General features: G+C 51.5%; 1 protein-coding gene across 8 annotated transcripts in view; it reads left to right on the forward strand.

Moving 5' to 3' along the window:
• CACNA1D (calcium voltage-gated channel subunit alpha1 D) overlaps positions 1-20,863 on the forward strand; it is a 305,785-nt gene that overhangs the window by 260,695 nt on the left and 24,227 nt on the right. For 6 of the 8 annotated variants that reach the window (XM_047850427.1, XM_047850425.1, XM_047850428.1 and 3 more), the window contains 9 exons: positions 4,784-4,912; positions 7,142-7,207; positions 8,900-8,991; positions 10,125-10,284; positions 11,094-11,221; positions 11,360-11,456; positions 13,829-13,931; positions 15,265-15,366; positions 20,289-20,419. In XM_047850427.1, coding sequence (XP_047706383.1) covers positions 4,784-4,912; positions 7,142-7,207; positions 8,900-8,991; positions 10,125-10,284; positions 11,094-11,221; positions 11,360-11,456; positions 13,829-13,931; positions 15,265-15,366; positions 20,289-20,419 — 1,008 coding nt within the window. Of the gene's footprint in view, positions 1-4,336; positions 4,382-4,783; positions 4,913-7,141; positions 7,208-8,899; positions 8,992-10,124; positions 10,285-11,093; positions 11,222-11,359; positions 11,457-13,828; positions 13,932-15,264; positions 15,367-20,288; positions 20,420-20,863 lie in introns of all 8 variants that reach the window. The other 2 variants (XM_047850433.1, XM_047850431.1) reach the window with 1 other exon arrangement.

Genomic DNA, 20,863 nt, shown 5'->3' on the forward strand with positions numbered 1-20,863 from the left:
CTAAAGACTGTATACTTGTTTTTGGCTTCCCCCACCTGTGGTTTTCACTGAGTTTCACGGGGTGTGCTATGTATGGCTCAGGGTCATCTAAATTGTTTCCTTTCCCCTGTGTCCAGTCTCCAGCTGGGGTCTGGGCCAGGGCCGTCTTGGTCAGTCACGCTTGGCTCTGTGACTTGCCAACGTAGTCCTCGAGAATGATTGATCTGGCCCGCAAATGAGAAACCTAGCTTGTGCTTACACTGTTTGCAAAAACATTTTGGATGGCCCTTTCTGTTGTCCTGCTTGATGCTTACCCAGCCCTCTCCTGCTGCCCCCGCCCCACATACCCTACCCTGCTCTGACCATGGTCTGATGGCTCTCGAAGACTTGTCTTTATCACATCTGGTCGTAACATCACCAAGCTGCTAAAATGTCAGATGGCGACTGGTAGGCTCGCTTTTGCTCCCCCTCAGATGCCTGTTGGTGCCTTGAATGGGGAAATGACAGAGCACCCCATTCTCCTTCACCCGGGCAGTGGCTGTTGCCAGCACGGAGTCTTTTCCCACTGTTGTTATTGCTGGAGAGGCAAAATATTTGTGCAGAAACCGTGACTGCCTTGTTCTCACTTACTGAAGAGCATGTGAAAAGTCAGTAGGGAGCGTACTCCCAGGGACCCAACAGTTGTCCCTGACCTGTCAGGTACCCCGTTTGGACCAGGTGACCAACAGCTGTGCTCAGCTTCTGGTTGTTCAGCTCTCCATTCCAGAAGCCAGCCCTTTTCCAGGGGCCAGGTCACTGATTTCACAGACTCAGCATTCCCATATACAGAAGCTGCCTCTCCCAGCAGTGTTATGTGCCCAGTCAGAAGTAGCCAGAGGGAAGTTCCCCATCCCATCCCCTGCAAAGAGTGGGATGCCTTGAGTTAACTGGTTCTGGGATGCCGGTTTGCTTCCTGTCTGAATTGGAAAACCACGTCATCTCAGCCTTACCAGGAAAAGATGGGAATTAATACAGCAAGTGCAGACTGATCTTTGGTTGCACTTGAGAAACTCAGGGCTTGTTTGGTTCCTATAGTTGCTGGGGGCTGGCCCTGGCCCTGCATCTCAAGAGCCTTTCACTGGTCTTCCTGTGTGAAGAGGCTGGAGGGAATGTCAGGAGAGCTCCTAGGGATCTACAGAGATTTCTGGGCCCCTGCATATGGTTTGGCCACCTGGGGCTGAGGGCAGTCTCTCTGTGGGGCTCCCAGATGAAGACACTGGCACCTCATGGTTAGAAGGAGCTGCCCAGGCCCACTAGCCCAAGGCCAGGGGTGGCACCGCAGTCCCCTCTGTGAGGACCGGCCATGCAGCCCCGGCGATTGGTTTTGGAAAACTCCCCAGGGAGTGAGCTCTTTTCCAGTTTCAGCCTCTGAGAGCATCCTGTCATTGATTCTGGAATCGCATAGAGAGTCAGCTCACCCACGTTCCCACCACACACTTCACAGCCTGCTGTTTCCGAGCCCCACCCCCCCACCCCCAGGGGAAAGATGGGGATGCATTCTAACCTGTTTACATTGTTAGAGTACTGAACCCTCATCAACTCCAGTAGAACCCACTGCTCAGCTGTAATGGCCTAAGTGGGCTTTTCTAGGGGCCCCACTCGGTATGGCCAATCCACACCTTAAAGGAATTTGCTGGTGTGAGTGACCATCTGAAGAGTGCCCCGCTTTACCCCAGCCTAGGACTGCCATTCCCCTCTAGCAGGGCCTTAGAATCACCTGGCAGCTTTTCTTTATTTTTTTAGTGTATTTATTTATTTTTGAGACAGAGAGAGAGCATGAGCAGGGGAGGGGCAGAGAGAGAGGGAGACACAGAATCCAAAGCAAACTCCAGGCCCTGAGCTGTCAGCACAAAGCCTGACATGGGGCTCGAACTCACGGAGTGTGAGATCATGACCTGAGCTGAAGTCGGATGCCCAACCGACTGAGCCACCCAGACGCCCACCTGGGAGCTTTTAAAACTCCTAAAGCCCCGGCACACCCCAGCCCAATTAGAGAAGAATCTTTGGAGTGGAACCCAGGCAGTAGATTCTGTCAAAGACCCCCAGGCAGTTGGAATGTGCAGCCCAGGGTGAGAGCTGGCCCACCCTTTGCATCTGGCTGGCATTTGTAGTTTGGGCAAAGCCACCTTTAGGGTCCTTCCAATCCGTAAGATATTTTGGCAACTTGCACCGTCCCCCGGTGCGGCCAGCAGCGTCCTCCCCTGCACCTGTGCCCCCTGGCCGGCGTGGCGCTGAGCGCAGGAGAAGGTGTCGCAGGCTGCGCTGGGGGTGCACGTGGATTGCTGTGCTGTTGTTGTCTCTGCCCTTGCTGCATGTCGTGCTGACCTGTCCCTCCACAAATGCTGTCTTGTCCTCCTCTTTGTTTTCCTTTTTTTAAAAGGATATCCAGGGTTTCAAGTTCCTAGTCTAAGATTTGCCATACTTCAAAGATATCAGTTGGAAAAGAGATGTCCCCCTCAAAAGTCAGTTTGGCTGCTGACTTCCCACATTATGAGGGGGAGGGGGCGGTGAGAGGTCCATCCGACTTGGAACGGGATGTGGAGGACAGGCAGAAGGGGCTGTGGCCAGGTCGTAGCCAGAGAGTGTCTTCCCCGACCAACAGACCTCTTATTCTTGCAGGTCGGACATCTCCAAAGTATAACTGTAGAGTGCTCTCTCTTGTGCACCCTCTGGCCCCCTTGAGCACATGCAGGCAGGGGTGTTCATGCTCACACACACCCTTATACTCATGCCCTTGCACTCTGGCTGCATGGGTGCGACCCAAGCCTCGTGCTGACAACCCTGAGGGAGATGGGGTTGGGAGACAGAGGTTTGGAAAACTAATTCCTTCATTTGTTAAAGTCAGAAGTTAAAAACCATCATCTGTCCCTTTAAGGGGATGTTCTTTGTCTTGAGGTGAGAGAAAAGAGGAAAATAGAAACAGTGACAGGGGCTTGGACTGTGCCATTGGAGAGTTTGCATTCTGAGCATCCCGGGTGAACCAGGAACCCCCTTTCCACCCTTTCAGAACCTGTCAGTCCTGGGCTTGTTGTCACACTGCTGAATTTCAGTAGTGATGTGACATGCCCAACTCTTGTTTTCTGTGATTTTTGTATTTGGTCCCAGGAGGCAGCTGTTAATAAGAGTGAGATTCCAGAACGGAGCCCTTACTTTCCCTGTATCCCCAGGGAGGAGAACCCCTCCCTCAGATTTGTGTGCACATCTATGTGTGTGCATATGTACCTTAGCTGTGCAGACACACCATGCAGAAGGCTCCCTAGAAACCCTGGTAAATACTCAGCAGCCCGGGCCCCCAACCAGAAGAGGCTCATTCCTTTGCCAGTTACCAGGTAGACCAGCTGCTTCCGTGGAGCTGGCCCTCCTAAAGGGAACAGAGAGGCTGTTCCTATCTCTTGCTCAGTCTTCTGTTTAATTTCATGGTGCCTCCCGATGTCCGGAAGAGCTTGCTTATGACCTCTTTCCACTCTCCTAAACACTTACTGAACATCTAATGAGTAAGTGCCTCATGCAGGGCACCAAGTGGAGTGAAGCAAGGTCCAACCCTCAGGGGGCCCCCAACCTGAAGAAGAGGCAGGTGTCCACTGGGTGGCGAGCCCTGTGGTTCAGCCCCCTGGGGCCCGAATGAGAGGCACCCAGCCAGACCTTGGATGAGGTAGAAGTATGGAAGCTCAGGGCGGGCTGGTCCCATGCTGCTGCTTCCCAGGAGTCACACGGTGCTGAGCACCGTCCTCTCTGCCAGCAGTCTGGGCTGTAGGCTGGGCATTAAAGCCCCTCTCCCACCCACACTGACTTGGTTTGCTCACCTCCACCACAAGGGCTGTAGGACACCTTGCCCAGGCACGTGGCCCAGGAGGTATGTGGGCCACAGGCAGGTGCCAGTCTCCCTGCCCCGTTCAGTAGCCTCATTCTGTTCCTCAGGGCTAGAGGTGGCCTGAAGAGCAGTTCGTTCCCTGGACCCACAACCCAGCCTCGGCCAAGAGAACTAGCCTGCCCGTGAGATGCAGGGTCCCACCGCGCATTTCTGTCTTTGGGAGCAACTGAGGTCCTGTAGTGTTCTCTTTCACTGGATGCCCACCACCTTGGCGCATTGTGTCCCAGGATGTGAATTAGAAAGTAGCGTGTCTGAGCCTGTGTCCGAGGCTGCCCACCCTCAAGTCCGGGTCCAGGCAGAGCCCCTGGCATCTTCTCAGGGAGGGAGCAGCTGCATTGTCCTGGGACATTAACCACACATTGTTATAAAGGGGGGAGGGGCCCATCCTTCTGAACCACTGCTTCCTTTCCATTCATTAATACATTTTCAATCTTTGATTTCTTAAAGCCAACTGAAAGTGACAATGTCCCTGTCCCCACCGCTACACCCGGGGTAAGATCAGTGATGAGTCCCCCCGGGGCTGGGCCTTTTCCTTGACCATGCTGAGTTTTCCACTAGTGTTTCTGTATTCTCCATGATTGTCCTTCCAGAACAGTGTCTGCAGTGGTTTGCATTCATCATCAGTGTCCAGTACTCTTGGCCAGCCCGGCGTTCTCCTCTTAACACACTAGACCACGTGGGCATGCATGTGCTGTGTGGACGCGGTTTTCCAAGCCCTGTGTTGTTAGCATGTAACTCTTCCTTTCATATCATGCTTTTTAAGGTGAAAAGGCCCTAGAAACACATCTTCAACTCTTACCTCTGTCACCTTTGTTTGCCTCTGTTGCTGTTTTTCTGAAAGTGTTGCATGTTCTACTTTGCATTGGGTTTGACCTCTCCATGATAACCCTTCAGAACTCTGAAGAGAGCAATAGAATCTCCATCACCTTTTTCCGTCTTTTCCGAGTGATGCGGTTGGTGAAGCTTCTCAGCAGGGGGGAAGGCATCCGGACACTGCTGTGGACTTTTATAAAGTCCTTTCAGGTAAGAGCCCCACAAGGGGCTTATCTGTTGCTCCTGAAGACCACATGTGAACCAGTGAGCATCCTCTGTCATGGAGGACCGGGACTCCCTTCGGCATGGCCACTGGGATCCCCTGAGTCGATAGAGGGAGTGGAATGCGGAAGGCACCTGACCCAGCCGGACTCAGTGAATCAAACAGGATCACTTGCTAAGAGGAAACCAAAGGCAGTAAGGACCCACAGCTGAGGACAGGTGTAACCTTTCTAAGACTAGTAGAGATGGGGAGCCTCGAAGCCCCTCAGTCCTCCCTGGGATACCCAGTGGTGAATGGTGACATCTGAGAGAGGGCAGGTCCCAGGTGACCCCTGCAAACCTAACAGCCTCCTGCCAGGACAGTTTCTTGGGCTGCCATGGTCCTATCTGTTGGCCGGTCTACACACGAATCAGAGACCCCTTCACCCGGGCCGGCACACCATCACGGAGCAATGTGTTACCCAGTGCCTGGAAGGATCAGAGCGTTGAGGACATTTGGGCATAAGCCAAGCCTCCCTTGTCATCTGTGACTCTCCAGGCTGGTGCAGGCTGGTTCTAGTCTATTCCTCAACCAGGACCCAGCTTCTCCGGTACTGTCTAGTACTCCATCCCAGACGTTCTAGTCTTCTAGATGGAATTAACTGAGGACAGGGTACAGATTCTCATCAAAAAGATTCACCTATGTAGGGGATTTGTAGCTATGTGCAAATCATGAATCTTTCTTTGTTTGACTATCTTTAATTTGAAAGTAATAAACATTCACATTGAGAAGTAACACCGGTTAACATCCCACATAGCATTTTTCTGCAGTGGGTGGGATTTTAACACATAAAGGGAAGGGATGGCATCTGGGGAAGGGGGTAGATCTAAAAACTCAAAGAAGGAAAGTTCCAAATCCTGGCAGGGGAAATGAGGTTGTAGGAAGAACCAGGCACGAAGCTCTGAGAGAGAGCAAGTGGGGCCTCACGGGAGCCTTGGTCTCGGTAAGAGACAAAATCCCAGATGTTTGTTATTAATATAAAGTACCAAAGTCTGAGAACGAACTGCTGTAAAAAATGGAATAGTTTTACGTAATTGTGTCATCCTCGCTTTTCAAGAAATTATTAAAGTTTTCCTTTTTAAAGATTTGGTCGCTGTAGATAAATTCATTTCACAGGGTGGTAGTTCACAAAAACTGAGAAACGGTGCCAAAGGAGCTCTGAAAGACTCCGTCATCTAGGAAGAAAATGCGTGTAGGTGTGGTGAGGAAAGCCTGGAACTAACTCTGCGGGGCTCTGATCAACAGTTGGCAGTCACAGATCCAGAGCTGGCACAGGTCAGGGAGCTTACAGCCGCTGGCTTTTGGGTGGCCTTTTTTGAGTAAAAGGGAAAGCGGATGCTTTAAGCATGTGCGCTTGGCATTGAGTTCAACAACCCGGCCTCTGCCTGCCACGTGCACAGACATCTCCTGTCACACAACATGATTTAGAAAAGCAGGTGAAGATTATGGATTGAAGGACCCGACACATATATGTGTATTTAATGTTCAGTCCTAAGGAGAACCCAGGTTTAGCCACCACCCGGCTAGCTCCTTTTCTTCCTTGACCCAACCCCCAACTCTGGTTCCTTCAGGAGGTGTTCATTTTAAGAAAGCTATCTTGCTTTCTATAGCAGCATCTGGAAAGGGGTTCTTCTCCTCTGCCCCAGCAGTGTCATTCCTAAGACCTCCCCTTAAAGAAATACTTCAGCAGACATGGGAGATTTTGCATAAAGATGTTTCTCTGCAACGTGATCTACAGTAGCCCCTCGCCCCCACCCCAAACATGCCCACAAAAGAAAGTGGAAGCAATCCAAACATCCAGTGTTCTGGAATGGTTTGATCACTTATGGTAATTTCACAAAGGAATCTAATGACGGATGTAAACGTTGTTGTGAGGGTGATGTGTCTGCATTGACACTGTTTCGGATCAGGGTACACTGTTAATGATGGTGGAAAGCACTTCTGCCTGTAGCTTCATAACACTAGGCGTACAGATGGATGGTGCCCTCAGGACTGAAATCATCATGCTGGGCTGTGGTTTAAAAAGTCCTTGTTCACTGTTGGCGTCCTTTCAACACAACCTGGAAAAGAGAAGCATGTGACCCTGTGTTGGGTCTTCATTCTGCACCTGAGCAGTCACAGGGGGTGGAGGGGGACACAAGAAGCTGGTACTGAGCCAAAGGCTTCCTCTCTTCCAGGCACTACCCTATGTCGCCCTCCTCATAGCCATGCTATTCTTCATCTACGCGGTTATTGGAATGCAGGTAAGCACAAGCCACTTTCCCCCAGCTTCCCCTTCTCTGGGTAGCCCCAGATCTGTGGCAAGATTGCCTTGGCCAGGCAGAATGGAAAGACAGGGTTGTGATTTTCCAGCCAAACGCCTTGGCTACTGAAGACATATGGAGATGAGAAGGACATGGCTCTGTAGGAGAGCACTCCACAGGAAAGCACCTGTGCCAGGGAGAGCCAGGCTCAGGAGCCAGCAGAGGTAGGGATATGCCAAAGAAGGCTGGGTTTAGTGGTACTCCTCACCCCCCACTCTGAGTCCTGGGAGACTCAACTGATTGAGAAAACCCACAGTTGGTTTAGCAACAGGAAATGCGGCACTTAAAAAAAGCTGTAGTTGTTCTAGTTTCTGTACTGATGTAACTAAGGAGATATTAGTGATACAGAAGGCTGTTTATAGTCCGGAAAGTTAGGTTTTATCGAAACGAAGTGAGATTTTTACTTGAGACCGGCGGCTCCCAGATGCTGGGGCTGGGGCTGAACTGGAACCATTAGTTGGCATCGGTAGCACCCCCTTTAAAAAAGAAGCATGAAACCAGGCCTTTCTGTGACCATGACTGAGGTGCCACAGGATTGTTCCCTGCTTCTCCTGGAGTGGAGGAAAGGGATTGGGGCTTCATTCCCTGCTGAGCCCCAGTGGAGTAGGTGCAGCCTCCAGGAGGAGAAGGGGATGGAGCACAGCCTGCTGGACCCCTTGGGGGGTTTCTCTGCCACATTCTCTGCTGGCTTGGATGCTGTCTTTCAGATAAGAGGGATGTGAGTGTCAAAGAGGTGGGGGACTCCAGAGCAGAGAGGTGGCTGTGCTTGCTTATCTGAAGGCATAGGAACATTGGCAGTTCGCTAGGGATCTTATTGGGAGTTATGAACATAGAGTCGACACAGTTGAGCACCTGCAGCTCAGCATGGGATGCTGTGTGCCCTGAAGGGGCTTCGATGACCTGGTGTCCTCCCACAGAACGAGAGCGGTCTCAGGAAACTGCACACTGCATATTGCACGTTCTGTCACCGGTTCACTCGGGAGGCTTTGCCGGGCATCACACTCTTCTAAACTGGCCTGCTCCTCCAAGTTCCACAGCTGACTTCCCCTGGCCCTTCAAGTAGAGGCCGCCCTCCTTTCCGCAGCTCACCGGCCCCACGCTTGTCTGCAGCCCGATCTTTTGTCTGTGTACACTCATGTTCTTTTCATTTCCTGGAGCTCCGGGGCCGTGTTGCCTCTGCTCCTTCACAGGCCATGCTTCCTCTGCCTGAACACTGAGTCCTCCTCGTCACCTGACCAGCCTCTACTTTTCCTTCAGTTCTGGGCCTAAATGTCACTGCTCCAGAGGCCTCAGATACATTATGTGCTTCCTTGTCCATCTGGATCATCCCAGCTGTCCTCGGGGTGGGGGCTGTCTGTCTGATTTCCTGGTAGTTACTCCCTGATGTGAGGGTGTGCCTGACTTCAGCACCTCGCCACCCGTGGTTAGCACCCTGCCTGGCATGTTTGTTGAGTGAATGAAGTGCCCAAGCACCATGAGAAAGCCCTAGTGGGTGTTGATCAAACTCGTGTTAGTTCTAAATTCACATGTGGAATCTGCTTTTTGGGTAGTTTTTTGCGGGGGAGGGATAATTGTGGGGGTTTTTTGTTTGTTTGACAAAATCTTTATTTCCCTAAAAATTTTTCCACCTAGATGTTTGGGAAAGTTGCTATGAGAGATAACAACCAGATCAACAGGAACAACAATTTCCAGACCTTTCCCCAGGCAGTGCTGCTGCTCTTCAGGTGACTTCATCCCACGAGGCACATCTCTCTCCAGGCTCCAGGCTCCAGTGTGACACGGGACATGTGTTTTGCGGGGCCTTTCCTGGTTGATCATGGTGGCTTTTTGTATTTGTTTTGAATTCTTGAACAGAGACACTGGCATGTCAGTCACAGAGGAACTTTTCTGGATGGTGAAAATTGCTGTGGTCATTCAGACCATGGCTGGCTTAAGAGTTATCCCTTTGTAAGTTAGTAGGTCTTCTACTGCCACCGGGAAAATGGTAGGTTATATGCTGACACATGGGAGCATGTGTCTAAATACAGCCATGAAATTTAGCAGGAACAGAGAGACCTTTACACAGCCAGTGGGGAACATACACAATTTCAGATTTTATAGGATTGTTTTTAACCCCAGTGAACTTTGTGAACAAGGTGCTTTGAGGTGAGAGAACTTTCTAGAAGTTATACACGTACTTTCTAATGATTCTAGTGATTGAATAGCAAGTCATTTGCCAGTGGGTGGTTTCCAGTTCTTTGTTTCCAACAAAATTGAATGGGTATCTACTCAAGTCAGGTGTTAAGTCATTAAAACATAATTAATAATTATTTAAAGATTGGAACATGAGCATTTAAAGAAGAGAAGACACAAAAACAAACATCTGTTTATGCAAAAAGAATTGATGTGCATGTATCCAATGATTTTTTTACTTTTTAATGTTTATTTTTGAGAAAGAGACAGAGCACGAGCGGGAGAGGGGCAGACACAGAATCTGAAGCAGGCTCCAGGCTCTGAGCTGTCAGCACAGAGCCTGACAGGGGGCTCGAACCCAGGAACCATGAGGTCATGACCTGAGCCAAAATCAGATGCTTAACCAACTGAGCCACCCAGGCACCCTTCAAATGATTGTTTTAAACCAAAGGGAGCTAGCTGTAGCAGGGCCTCTGTGGACTCAGAGACGTTGCATTTGAAAATAAGTAGGAATTTCAATTTAAGAATTTTCACTAATCTGAAGTGCCCTCTCCCCCAAATTACTTAGATTTTGCTCTACTTAAAACTTTTGTTTTTAAAAAAATTCTTAAAAATTTCGGAAAGGTCTAAGCTTCAAATCCCTTCTTCTTCTGCTAAAGCCCTTTCTCTTGTTAATCTAAACAAGGTGTGCCACAGGGGAAGCCTGGCAGGAGATCATGCTGGCCTGCCTCCCGGGGAAGCTCTGTGACCCCGAGTCGGATTACAGCCCCGGGGAGGAGTACACGTGTGGAAGCAACTTCGCCATTGTTTATTTCATCAGTTTTTACATGCTCTGCGCATTTCTGGTGGGTGATCACGAGAGCTCCCTTTCTCAATTGACAGGTGCTTGTATAGCATTTGGGATTCAGATCATGAATATTGTCCCCATCGAATTGCTGTGGGGTATTTTTTTTAATTTTTTTTAATGTTATATTTATTTTTGAAAGAGTGAGAGTACGAGTGGGGGAGGGACAGAAGGGGGGCGGGCGGTGAGGGGAGACACAGAATCTGAAGCAGGCTGCAGGCTCCGAGCTGTCAGCTCAAAGCCCAACATGGGACATGAACCCATGGGCCTCGGAGATTACCACCTGAGCCGAAGTCGGCCGTTTAACCAACAGAGCCACCCAGGCACCCCTGCTATGGGCACTGTATGTTGATGAGCACTCTAGGCTTCATTTGGCAGTTGGAGGTTTTGCTTCACCAGGTGCATAACCATCACCTTGGTTGTAAACAGGGGCTTGAGGCTCACTAACAGGCTTGGGACACTCACCAAGCTTCTTAGGGCTGCTGGTGTCTTTATAAAAAGTTTCAAAGCCACCGCAGGTAGCAGTGACCTAACAGTGCGAGTTATTTGGCGGCAATGGATGTGCTTCAAAAAGGCAGGATAATACAGCCCCCTGCCTCCCCCTGGGACTATATCAAAGTCATTTTGGAAAGCTGGAAGCCTGCCTTTTTCTTAAACATTTTCCAGAAAGAAAGTTTTTACTGCCTCTCGTAGAAAAATGGGTTCCAAACGTTTCATGACCCTTATAATTAGGAGGCCCTTACTAAGGTCTAACCCTAGCCATTCCACTATGACAGCTGCAGCTTCTTTGCCTCTGATTTGCTTTTTCAGATCATCAACCTGTTTGTAGCTGTCATCATGGACAACTTTGATTATCTGACCCGGGACTGGTCTATTCTGGGGCCTCACCATTTGGATGAATTCAAAAGAATATGGTCAGAATATGACCCTGAGGCAAAGTAAGTTGAAAAGGGTTCCGTGTGATTTGTGTGGGCTGTTTCTGGAACGTTGGCCATGATTTCTGTGGAAGGCAGGATGGGCTGAGAGCTCAGGCCAGCCAACGCTTCCCTGGACCTCCTGCTGTACTTTGTCTCCAGGGGAAGGATCAAGCACCTTGATGTGGTCACTCTGCTCCGCAGAATCCAGCCTCCCCTGGGGTTTGGGAAATTATGCCCACACAGAGTAGCCTGTAAGGTAAGTGTCCTGTCTGCGTGTCTGATGGCCTCTCTGCAGGGACTCCCTGCTTCATTCAACAAACGTTAAGTAACATTCAGCCAGCCTTACATCAGACGTGCTGGGGCTGCAGAGATAAATAATATGTGGTTCCTGTCCTGAGGAGCTATCACATTTGTAACTCTTAAGACACCCTGTCAGCGACAGGAAGAATAGGAAGGGAGTTAAGTAATTTGTCACTGGGTGGGTGGAGGGGAAGGTGACATTTGTGCCAGGTCCAGGAGAGAAGTGGGAGTTTGTGGGAGCAGGAAGGGCATTGCAGAAAGGGAACACAGAGAGCTCAGATGCAGAGGCAGGGGAACGGTCACCATGTTGGCAAACGGAGAGTCACTGGTGTGCCTAGAACATAAGAGGAAATGGCAGAGGACTGCAGGCACAAGCCGAGCACAGCTCCAAGGAGCCTCCCATGCCACGCCGAGTCCCGTGAAAGAAGCACGGGTGGACTTTCACGGTGGAAAGTGGCCTCTTGGCGACGGGAGAGTGAACCGAGGCAGGGGACCTCCCTGAGAGCTGCTGGAGTCTCCGTGTAAAGTGACAGGAGCCAGAGCGAGGGCAGTGGAGGTGGGGTAGAGGAGGGTACGGCCGACCGAAGTTCTCCTTGGGAAGTAGAATGGAGAAGACTTGGTGCCCTGAACATTTACTCGCTTGAGTGACCATGAACGTGGTGGCGTGCCCCTCTGCTGCCAGAGCACCTGTCCCCATGGGCCGTGCATCAGCAGTGGCCTCTCGGGGATGGGTCCAGATCCCCACCCCATCCCTGTAGTTTTCACACCATACCAAGCTGTCTGTGAGCCCCAACTGAGATTTGTTCTCCTTCCTTAGAGCTCACAGGGAACCGCTTTGAGTCAGTGTAGCAGTAGCAACAGAAGAGAATTCTCCTTTCTGAAGGAGATGGAAACTGCGACTCTGCCCCTAGAAATCCAGCCAGTCCACACAACAGCTGGGCCCTCTCCCTGCAGGTCTGAGGTGCTTCTGGGATCAGGGGTTCTACTGCTCCAGGGTTGCGGGGCCAGCTCTAGACAGAACCCACTGTAACAGAGTGGGGTCTACACTGCATCTTAGGCTCTCAAAAAATCTTTGGAGAAAAACTCTTTGTTCCCTGCCCTGAAAGTCCAGAAACCCTTGTTGGCAAGTCCTTGGGATCTTTGCCACTGTCTTTGCGTCTCTGTAGCCTGGACTCCGGATGTAGGTACAGAGAATAAGCCACCGAAGTTGACTTTTTTTTCTTAAATTTTCCAGTACCAGCCTCTTTTCTGCTTTCCAAGAACAAGATGGGTTCCAGCTCATGGCTGTCGTTCTGTGTTTACGTTTCCAGACCTTTTTACATAAAGGATCTAAGTATCCTTAAGGCACAAAGTGGTCCATTTTGCTGATTCAGGAACTTTCTGGGAAAAGCAAATGTACATGCTAGCCATCCTGGCTGCCAGTGCTAGTTTTGGAGACAGACATGGTTGGTCTCAGGGCTAGAAATTTAGGTGGGATGTGTCATGTGAACACAAGATTCCAGGCTGCTAATAGGGAAGGGAAAAAGTGTTACAAATCTCTTAGGATGGCTTGCCAGCCAAAAATAAGAAGTTTGGAACTATTAACAATTACAAGTAGCACTTAACTCAGCTCTGACCACGTGCCAGGCGTCCCCCGAAATCTTAGTGTCCATGATCTCCCTTAATCCCAGCTAGACGTGCCACCTGCATTTGCAGGGGAGGTAACTGGGGCCCAGAGAGGGTGTCACTCACTCAAGTCCCCTCCCCAGCTCTCAGGGCTGGTGTTCGAGGGACCAGGAGCGGGAAGAGGAACAGGAGGTGGGGGTCCTGCCCTGGAAGACCAGACAGAGCCACCGCGCAGACTCACAGGAAGCACTACATGACAGCCCCACGGGGCAGGGTTCCCTGAAGGACACTCCCTGTGCTAGGAACAGTGAGGACCTAAGTCCCAAGCCCTGTGCCTGGCTGGTTGTACCTGGTGTATTATTTCACCCCTCATGACAGCCTTAAGGACGTGCCCTGAAGGGAGGCCCGACCCCAGGACGCAGGGATGGCCGCTTAGCAGAAGGGGAGAGAAGAAGGCTTGAACAGTGAGGTGATTAAACAGTGGGGCTTACAAACAAGCAAAGCACACCATTTAGTGCCAGCATTTGTGTTTCATGATAAAGCTTTGATCTGTGTCAGCTCCAGGGTCCCCACAGATGGTGGGTACTCCCCCAGCGAGTTGTTGAATTGAACTGCGTGTCGACTGGAAAGAAGGTGAGGGATAAACTGAGAATAAACACCGTCAAGGGACGTGGTCATCCTCCATCATTTGCCTTCTGTTGAGAAACTTCTTTCTGTTTACAGAGACTAGTTGCCATGAACATGCCTCTCAACAGTGATGGGACAGTCATGTTTAATGCAACTCTGTTTGCTTTGGTTCGGACAGCTCTTAAAATCAAGACGGAAGGTGAGCATCTCCGGGACAGGACAGGTGGTACATGAGCGAGGGACGCCATACCCCACATTGGGTTCTCCCATCTAGGCCTTTCTTTGTCCTGTCTGGGCCTTCCCCTGGGGAAGGGGTGGTGAGTGCTGAGCCAGCTGGCTGTCCCTACCTTCCCCATCCCTTCCTGCCTGCCTTTATGCTTCACTTTGTCCCCGAGAGTTTTGAGGTGACCCCTGCCTCTGCCACTGCTTGCTACAGAGCAGAAGAAACGGGAGGTTAGGGCAGAGACAGGACCGTCACAAATACATTCACTCCAGCTGTCCCTTCCTACTGTGTGATCTTCAGAGAGGGACTCCACCGTGCTGAGTTGTAGCTCCTTTCTCTATTGAAAAGAAATACACCTCCATCAGAAGTCCTGAGGATGAGATGAGAGGAGGCCTGCGGGAGCCCCTCTGTGGGGCGGGCACATAGCTGGCACCTGGGGACTGTTCAAAGGAGCCTCTCCCTAGCTGAGACCAAACCAGAGTGGTCTTCATGGCCACACCCAGCCCTGGAGCATGGCCATTGGGGTCGGCTCGGTGATGACTCCAGAGATGGGACAGAAAGCAGGTTGAGGAGTGACCAGGAGGTGGGAGGCTGGAGGCTGTGAAGGACCCAGTTGTTGACACCCTGGACCAGAAGGAAGAGTGGCCAGCAAGGCACGCCTACAGTCTGCAGACGGCTGTTTTCTGGCAGCCCCAGAGTGCTAGGCGAACCTCTCCACAAAGCCAGTCTCTCCAAGCTCCCAGGTACCCCTTGCAGGGTGCACACCCATAGCTGGCCCCAGCCAGTGTCTCCGAGCGATGCGGAAGGCAGGGTGGTCTTAGGTACTGACTGGTTAGTGGAGGAGACAGGCATCAGCCCATATAATGAAAGACCAGGATTCTGTGGTGCTGACGAGTACATGCAGTAGGGATTGCAAGAGTCTCATTTGGGGGAAATTTAGTCTGATCTTTAAGGATGGAGGCCGGGTTTAGAACAGGCAGCTGAGAAGGAGAAGACATTGTAGCTGGAGGCGGTGGGAAGGAAGGGGTGGGTCTTGGCTGTGGGAGGGTAGGACAGATCAGACTGCATAGACCTTGAATTCCGAAAGAAAACGTGGTTGTTCCCACTGTGGAGTGCCTGCCCGGTGCAAGGCTTGCCCACCATTTGCCTGTGACCCCCACTGGGAGAGCCCTGGGGAGAGGAGAGCCCCGCCCCATCCGAGGGCTGTGCCCCAGGCCAGGCTGGGAGGGAGGCAGCCTCGGTGGGATCAGACAGGAGAGCTGGCTAAGAGACACAAGGCTTGTTTTCCCCTCTTGCTTTCTGGATTCAGGGAACCTGGAACAAGCTAATGAAGAGCTCCGAGCTGTGATAAAGAAAATCTGGAAGAAAACCAGCATGAAACTGCTTGACCAAGTTGTCCCTCCAGCTGGTGGTCAGTGCAATCTCTTTCCTAAGTAGTTCTTGGCCAACGCATTGGTTTTAATGAAAGTATCTCCAGCAAGCCCACAGGGTGTTTGCAGAATGCTTTTATGTATCCGCTAGAGCATTCAGGCCCACAGCTAAAGAAGGCTCTTTGGCCTTTTGGTGTCATGATTTGGGGTAACAGGAGGACCATTCCAGAAAAGGAGAGGCTTCAGTGGGAAGGAAACCCAAGACTCAGATGGCTGGAGCAGGGGTTTTCTCATTGGCGGAGGGATTACCGTTGGGGAATGAGATTACAGTTGCAAAACGGAAAGCTTATATTTTCTCAACCAAAATGAAATATTTAAAACTAGTTTCCACTTATCTTTCAACATACTGTTGAAAAGGTTTCAGAAGAAATAGATAGCTTTCAGAAAATGATATTTTTGAAATGTTCTTCTCCAGACTGAATTTACCATCGTAATTACCCAGAATGTCCCTTCAACTGGAGTTTAGAGACAGAACTAACAGGCATGCTTATTTCCTTTGTTATTTGTCATAAAATAACTGACTAAACTTTTTCAGATGTATATATATATATGATACACATATATATAATATATATGCTGTTTTTCCATTTTTTGTTTAAGTACACCGGACTTAGACGTGGAGGTGGTTGTTTTGTGACTATTTCATTTTCAGTTTTAAAGGTGCAGCATCCGTGGGCTTAGTGCCACCACACCCACATTCTAGCCGTCCCCAGCCCTGGGCCCATTGTGAGCACCATTTTGCTTTATGACCAACTGAACTTTTCTAGCATCACCTCTCCTGCAGCTTTCCAGGTTGGTCCTGGCTCAGGCCTAGAAGCCGACCCAGGACCCTGGGCCAGGACATGGCCAAGGCCTCTCTCTCTGACGTGACAATTCTGGCTCTTGGGTGGCAGAGAGAGAGAGACAGCAGCATGGTGGCCCGCTCTGGCCCTCTGCATGAAGCGAGAGCAGTGTGAGCTTTGGCCACCGGACAGAGTCCCCCGTAGCTGGTGGAGCCACCTGCTCAGAGCAGGGGATGATGGCCCCAAAGAAATGAGAAAGGCAAAAAAACCAACAAGCAAAACCCCCCAAACACCAAAGAACAACAACAACAACAACCCCCCACACTCCCACGTAGAGAACGCTGGCTCCCCACAGGAGAACGGATACTGCACATTTAAAACGACTCTTTGGTTTTCGTTCTTTTCCTCGCAGCTGCTGCACCCAGTGCTCGCATGGCTTAGATAAATTGCTTTCTTAAAATTGTTGTAACGATGTGCTTGAGCTTTTTCTGCAGCCTCCATTCCTTTCAAGTCTCAGTCTTTCAGAATATTCTGAAGCAATTCTGTTTTAGGGTGGTGGCATGGAATCAGGGTTATCTCTTGGCAGCCGTATTCCCCTACGATGTTTCTGAAACACAGATGCATGCTTCAGAATAGCGGCTGCGCCCCTCCGAGTAAACCCTCCTCCCAGGGCCGGCAGGCCCTCCCCGCCTCACCTCACCTCTGTTCACACGCCGCCTTCTTCACAAACCAGTCTCACCCCGACATCTTGGCAAGCGTGTTCACATTACTGTGAAGCTTTCTCTTAATTATACCAGAAAGAGAAGGTCTAGAGTTTGGCTCACCCTGTAAGCACCCTTCCTCTGAAAAACAGGTCAACTTTTAGCCCTGCTAGACTGCCAACAGAGGCTAAATATCCCTCTGCTTTCTTGGCTCAATAACTGGGCCTGGCCTTTTCTCTCTATTTCTTAGAAAAGATCGGGGTTCAGGATGACAGGTGTTACCCTCTTCCAGAATGGCAGCAGGGGGCTTGGTGGAACCCAAGAAGAAGGCAGTGGGGCCTTGGCAGGAGGTAGAATGCCGTGGGAGCTCCCATCATTGATATGCTCCTGGGGTGGTGCTCACCCAGGCCCAATCTCAGATAAGTGCTACTGCGCTGAAGAGGTTCACGAGGCGGTGCCTCTCAGGCATCGGGGGACAAACTCTGAATGAAGTCAGGGCAGGGTTTAGTGCCTGCGTTCGCCACTTGGCTCTTTGTTTTTTCTTTTCTCTTCCAGTAGACCAGGGATTCCCAGACTCGCCCACATCATGGCACCCTTGGAAAATGGGAATGTCGGGCCAGCCCTCTGGGCCAGCAGATGGGTAGATCCCCAGGGCCACGGAGCTCAGGCTGTAACCCGGTCGGAGCAGCAGACCCCGCCAGGCTGGCTGCTCCCGGCGCCTGGGACCGGCCCATGTGGGGTGCTCAGGGAGCCCCTTACAGGACTGGTGACAGCAGGGCTTTGTAGCCCAGGGGGTGTGAGGTGGCCCCCAGGCCATCACAAGCTTGAGAAGGAGGTGACATCCAGGGGCCAGCCTCGGAGGAACAGTGCAGGGGCCTGTGGCTGCAGGCACAGCCCATCCGTTCTCTCTACCATCTGGGCTAAGTGGTCTCCTTGCCCATCTCTGCATCTTGCTCATGTTCTCTCTCTGTTCTGCTCTTTAGTCTTCTGCCATTTCATGGCTCTTTGCCCTTTCTTTAGAAGTCCCCTCTCCTCCCAGAGGCTGTTCTTGCCTTTGGGCCTCTACTCCTTGACCTGGATCTCTGGCTCCTTTGCCCCGAAGAGTGCAAAAAGCTGACCCCATCTCTTTCTCTCCAGGCCTGAGCCCAGATGGCCTCACTGCATCCGTTCCTTCTGTCCCTTCCTTTTCTAACCTGCTGTAGCTTTGACTTTTTCTGTTCTTGAGAGCTCATCCTCAGCCCAGCCTCAATTAACTTAGCATCTCAGTGGAGAAGGCCAAGTGGTGGGCCTGCCTGTGCTCTGGAGCGGCCGCTCGGGCAGAACCATAGTCTACGCTGAGCCCCCTGTTGCCCCCGGTTCTGGGCCAGGAGAGCCAAGACCTCCCCTCAGGAGCCCCCTGGGCCATTTCGGCTCGAGGGAGAAGAGGGTTAGGCCTGTATTTTCGGGAAACGTCCCAGTATGGAATGAGGTGGGCCTTCTGCAGACCCAGTGTATTTTTTCTGGGAGCCCATGGAGAAGACGTGACACCATGGGCTGCAGGGAACAGCTGTAGTATGGTAGGCAGAGTCTTCCTGGGCTTTCGGGGTTGTCTGCTGGAAGCCGTGAGCCGCCCGCGGAACGCAGCTCGGTACAGAGACATACTCTGGGGGAGGCAGCCCCAAAGAAGTCCCTCTGTGTGGCCAGAGCTGGGCCATCCCTGAAAGGTAACGAGGAGGGGAGCTCGGCCTTGGGAGGCCTGCTGCCCTGGGCTCACATCCCAGCTGCACTGGCCAAGACAAGTCCTTCAGCCCCACCCCGCCTGTCAGAGGGACCAAAAGGTCCCCCATCTCAGAGCTGTCGTGAAGAGGCCATGAGACCCACATGGAGTTCCTCTGGGAGCGTGGGTGCCCCAGAGTAACAGCAGCTAGAACCAGTATTCCAGATGCATCCTGGGCAAAATGCGGAGTGGCTTAGGAGCAAAGCAGGGCTGAAGTCCTGAGACCTGGACGGTCTGTTCACCTCTTGGCCTCCTTGCCCATGGACAGTACATCATTAGGCCATTTGGACCAGCCTGAGACTGATGTAGGACATGTTTTTACAAGCTACCCAAAGCCTTGGTCACTTTGGTGACCCCTGCACCAGTCCAGGACTTCTTGGCTGAGGTTTGGGAGGAAGGCAGCACACTTCTCAAGGCCGGCCTCCCCAAGGCATCTTCTTACTCATTAACGCTGAGTGGCTTCTGGCAGGACACTAGTGGTGTCCAGACGGGGACACGTCCCACATGGGCACAAATGAACCCCACCCAGATGCATTAGTGAATACAGAGGGTCCCAGTGACCCCTAACCCATCATGTTCCACCATCATTGCAGTGGATGCCATTGTCAGCAGGCTGCCAGCTCACTGTCCTCCAGCCCAGGCAGGAGGCCCAGTGCTTCGGGGCTTCATCTCCTGTGGCGTTCACAGCTCCACAAGCCCCTTGCCCCAGATCAACACGCGACTCTTGTGAGGGGAAGGTGGCCTGGGTGCAAGTTCAGCTGTCCTAAAGCCTGAGGGCCGGCAGCCCGTCCTCCTCTCGGCCTCTACAAGCCCTGGGGCCCTAAGCTTCTTGCCTAGGAGCCACTGCAGATCTGGGAGCGTGCACCCCAGGGAGAGCGAGGCTGGCCGACACCCCCAGGCACACCTGCACCACCGACGTGGTTTACCGTGAGACAGCCAGCGCCTCTATTCTGCCTCATGCATCACCTTTAAAATGCTCAGCAGAGTTCCAGCCCCCAGCGGTACGTGCTGGAGTTGTTTCCCATTAAAGCAGAAATAAGCTCAACTCCAAGGTTAGTTGGAGCTGTCGCTCGCTGTGCCGAAAACAAGCAGCTCTGGGTTACAAACGCAGAAATGGCATATGGAGGCTATTGGAACAGTCACGGGGGCACGTGAAAATCTGGGTTTGCAGCCACTTTCCTGAACCTTCCTCCTCTTCCAAGCTTGTCTGTCACTTTCTGAGGTCTCTGTCTTTATCTCCAGGCATCGGGATTTGGTGCTTAATTGCCCTCGGTGTTCATGGTAATTACACATGCAAATCCCTATGCACAGGGGTGAAAATAGGACCCAGGAAGCCTCTTTTTGTTTTGTAATTTTTATTTTAAGTAAATAACCAAGACAGCACTTCATAGTGTTACTAATACGCTGCTCTAATAAACTCATGACAAACATATTGTTTTCTGCAACTTTTGAGTATCAGTTCGTGTGACTGACTCTAATTTTGAGCCTTAACTGCTTTGCAAAACCTTGCTTTTTGCTAGATTTAGTCTCCCGTGTCTAAGCCCAGAGCTCAGTGCCTTGAGCACAGTCCCACCCCACCCCAGCCCCGGCCCCGAGCGAGAGAGTTTAGGCTCCTGGTGCAAATGTGCTGATTCGGGAGAGCTCTGTCTGGTCTCTCCGTTTAGATGATGAGGTAACCGTGGGGAAGTTCTATGCCACTTTCCTGATACAGGACTACTTTAGGAAATTCAAGAAACGGAAAGAACAAGGCCTGGTGGGAAAATACCCTGCGAAGAACACCACCATTGCCCTACAGGTGAATTGTCCTTTTGTTACCTTTTCTTTTCACTAACGATTTTACAAGCTTATTTGAAATACTAGAGAGCTGACTATTCATGGTTGAGCAGTGCCACAAGGATTTTGTTTAAACTGAGATACCGCACACCCCCCAAAATGTGGACTAGTCATTTCTGGGCTCCGAGGTAAGTGCCTCCCTCTCCTTGCTTCTTCTCTGTTGTGCCCGCACCTGCCGTGGCCCTTGTGGCAGGGCCCCCAGGACAGCGGCAGAGGCACAGCCCTGGCGGGCGGGGGGCCGGCGCTCGCCTTGCACCCTGTCTCCTCCAGGCTTCTCCAAAGGCATTAACCTTAGGTAGGCACCCACCTCCCCACCCCTGGCCCTGGGCTCAGGCCCTAGCTGCCCCGGAAACAGCTCTCCATCTGAACGCAAGTGCTTTGTTTTGTTTCTGTTTGTTTCTTACCC

The sequence above is a fragment of the Prionailurus viverrinus genome, chromosome A2 (genome assembly GCF_022837055.1).
Source record: "Prionailurus viverrinus isolate Anna chromosome A2, UM_Priviv_1.0, whole genome shotgun sequence".
NCBI lineage: Eukaryota > Metazoa > Chordata > Mammalia > Carnivora > Felidae > Prionailurus > Prionailurus viverrinus.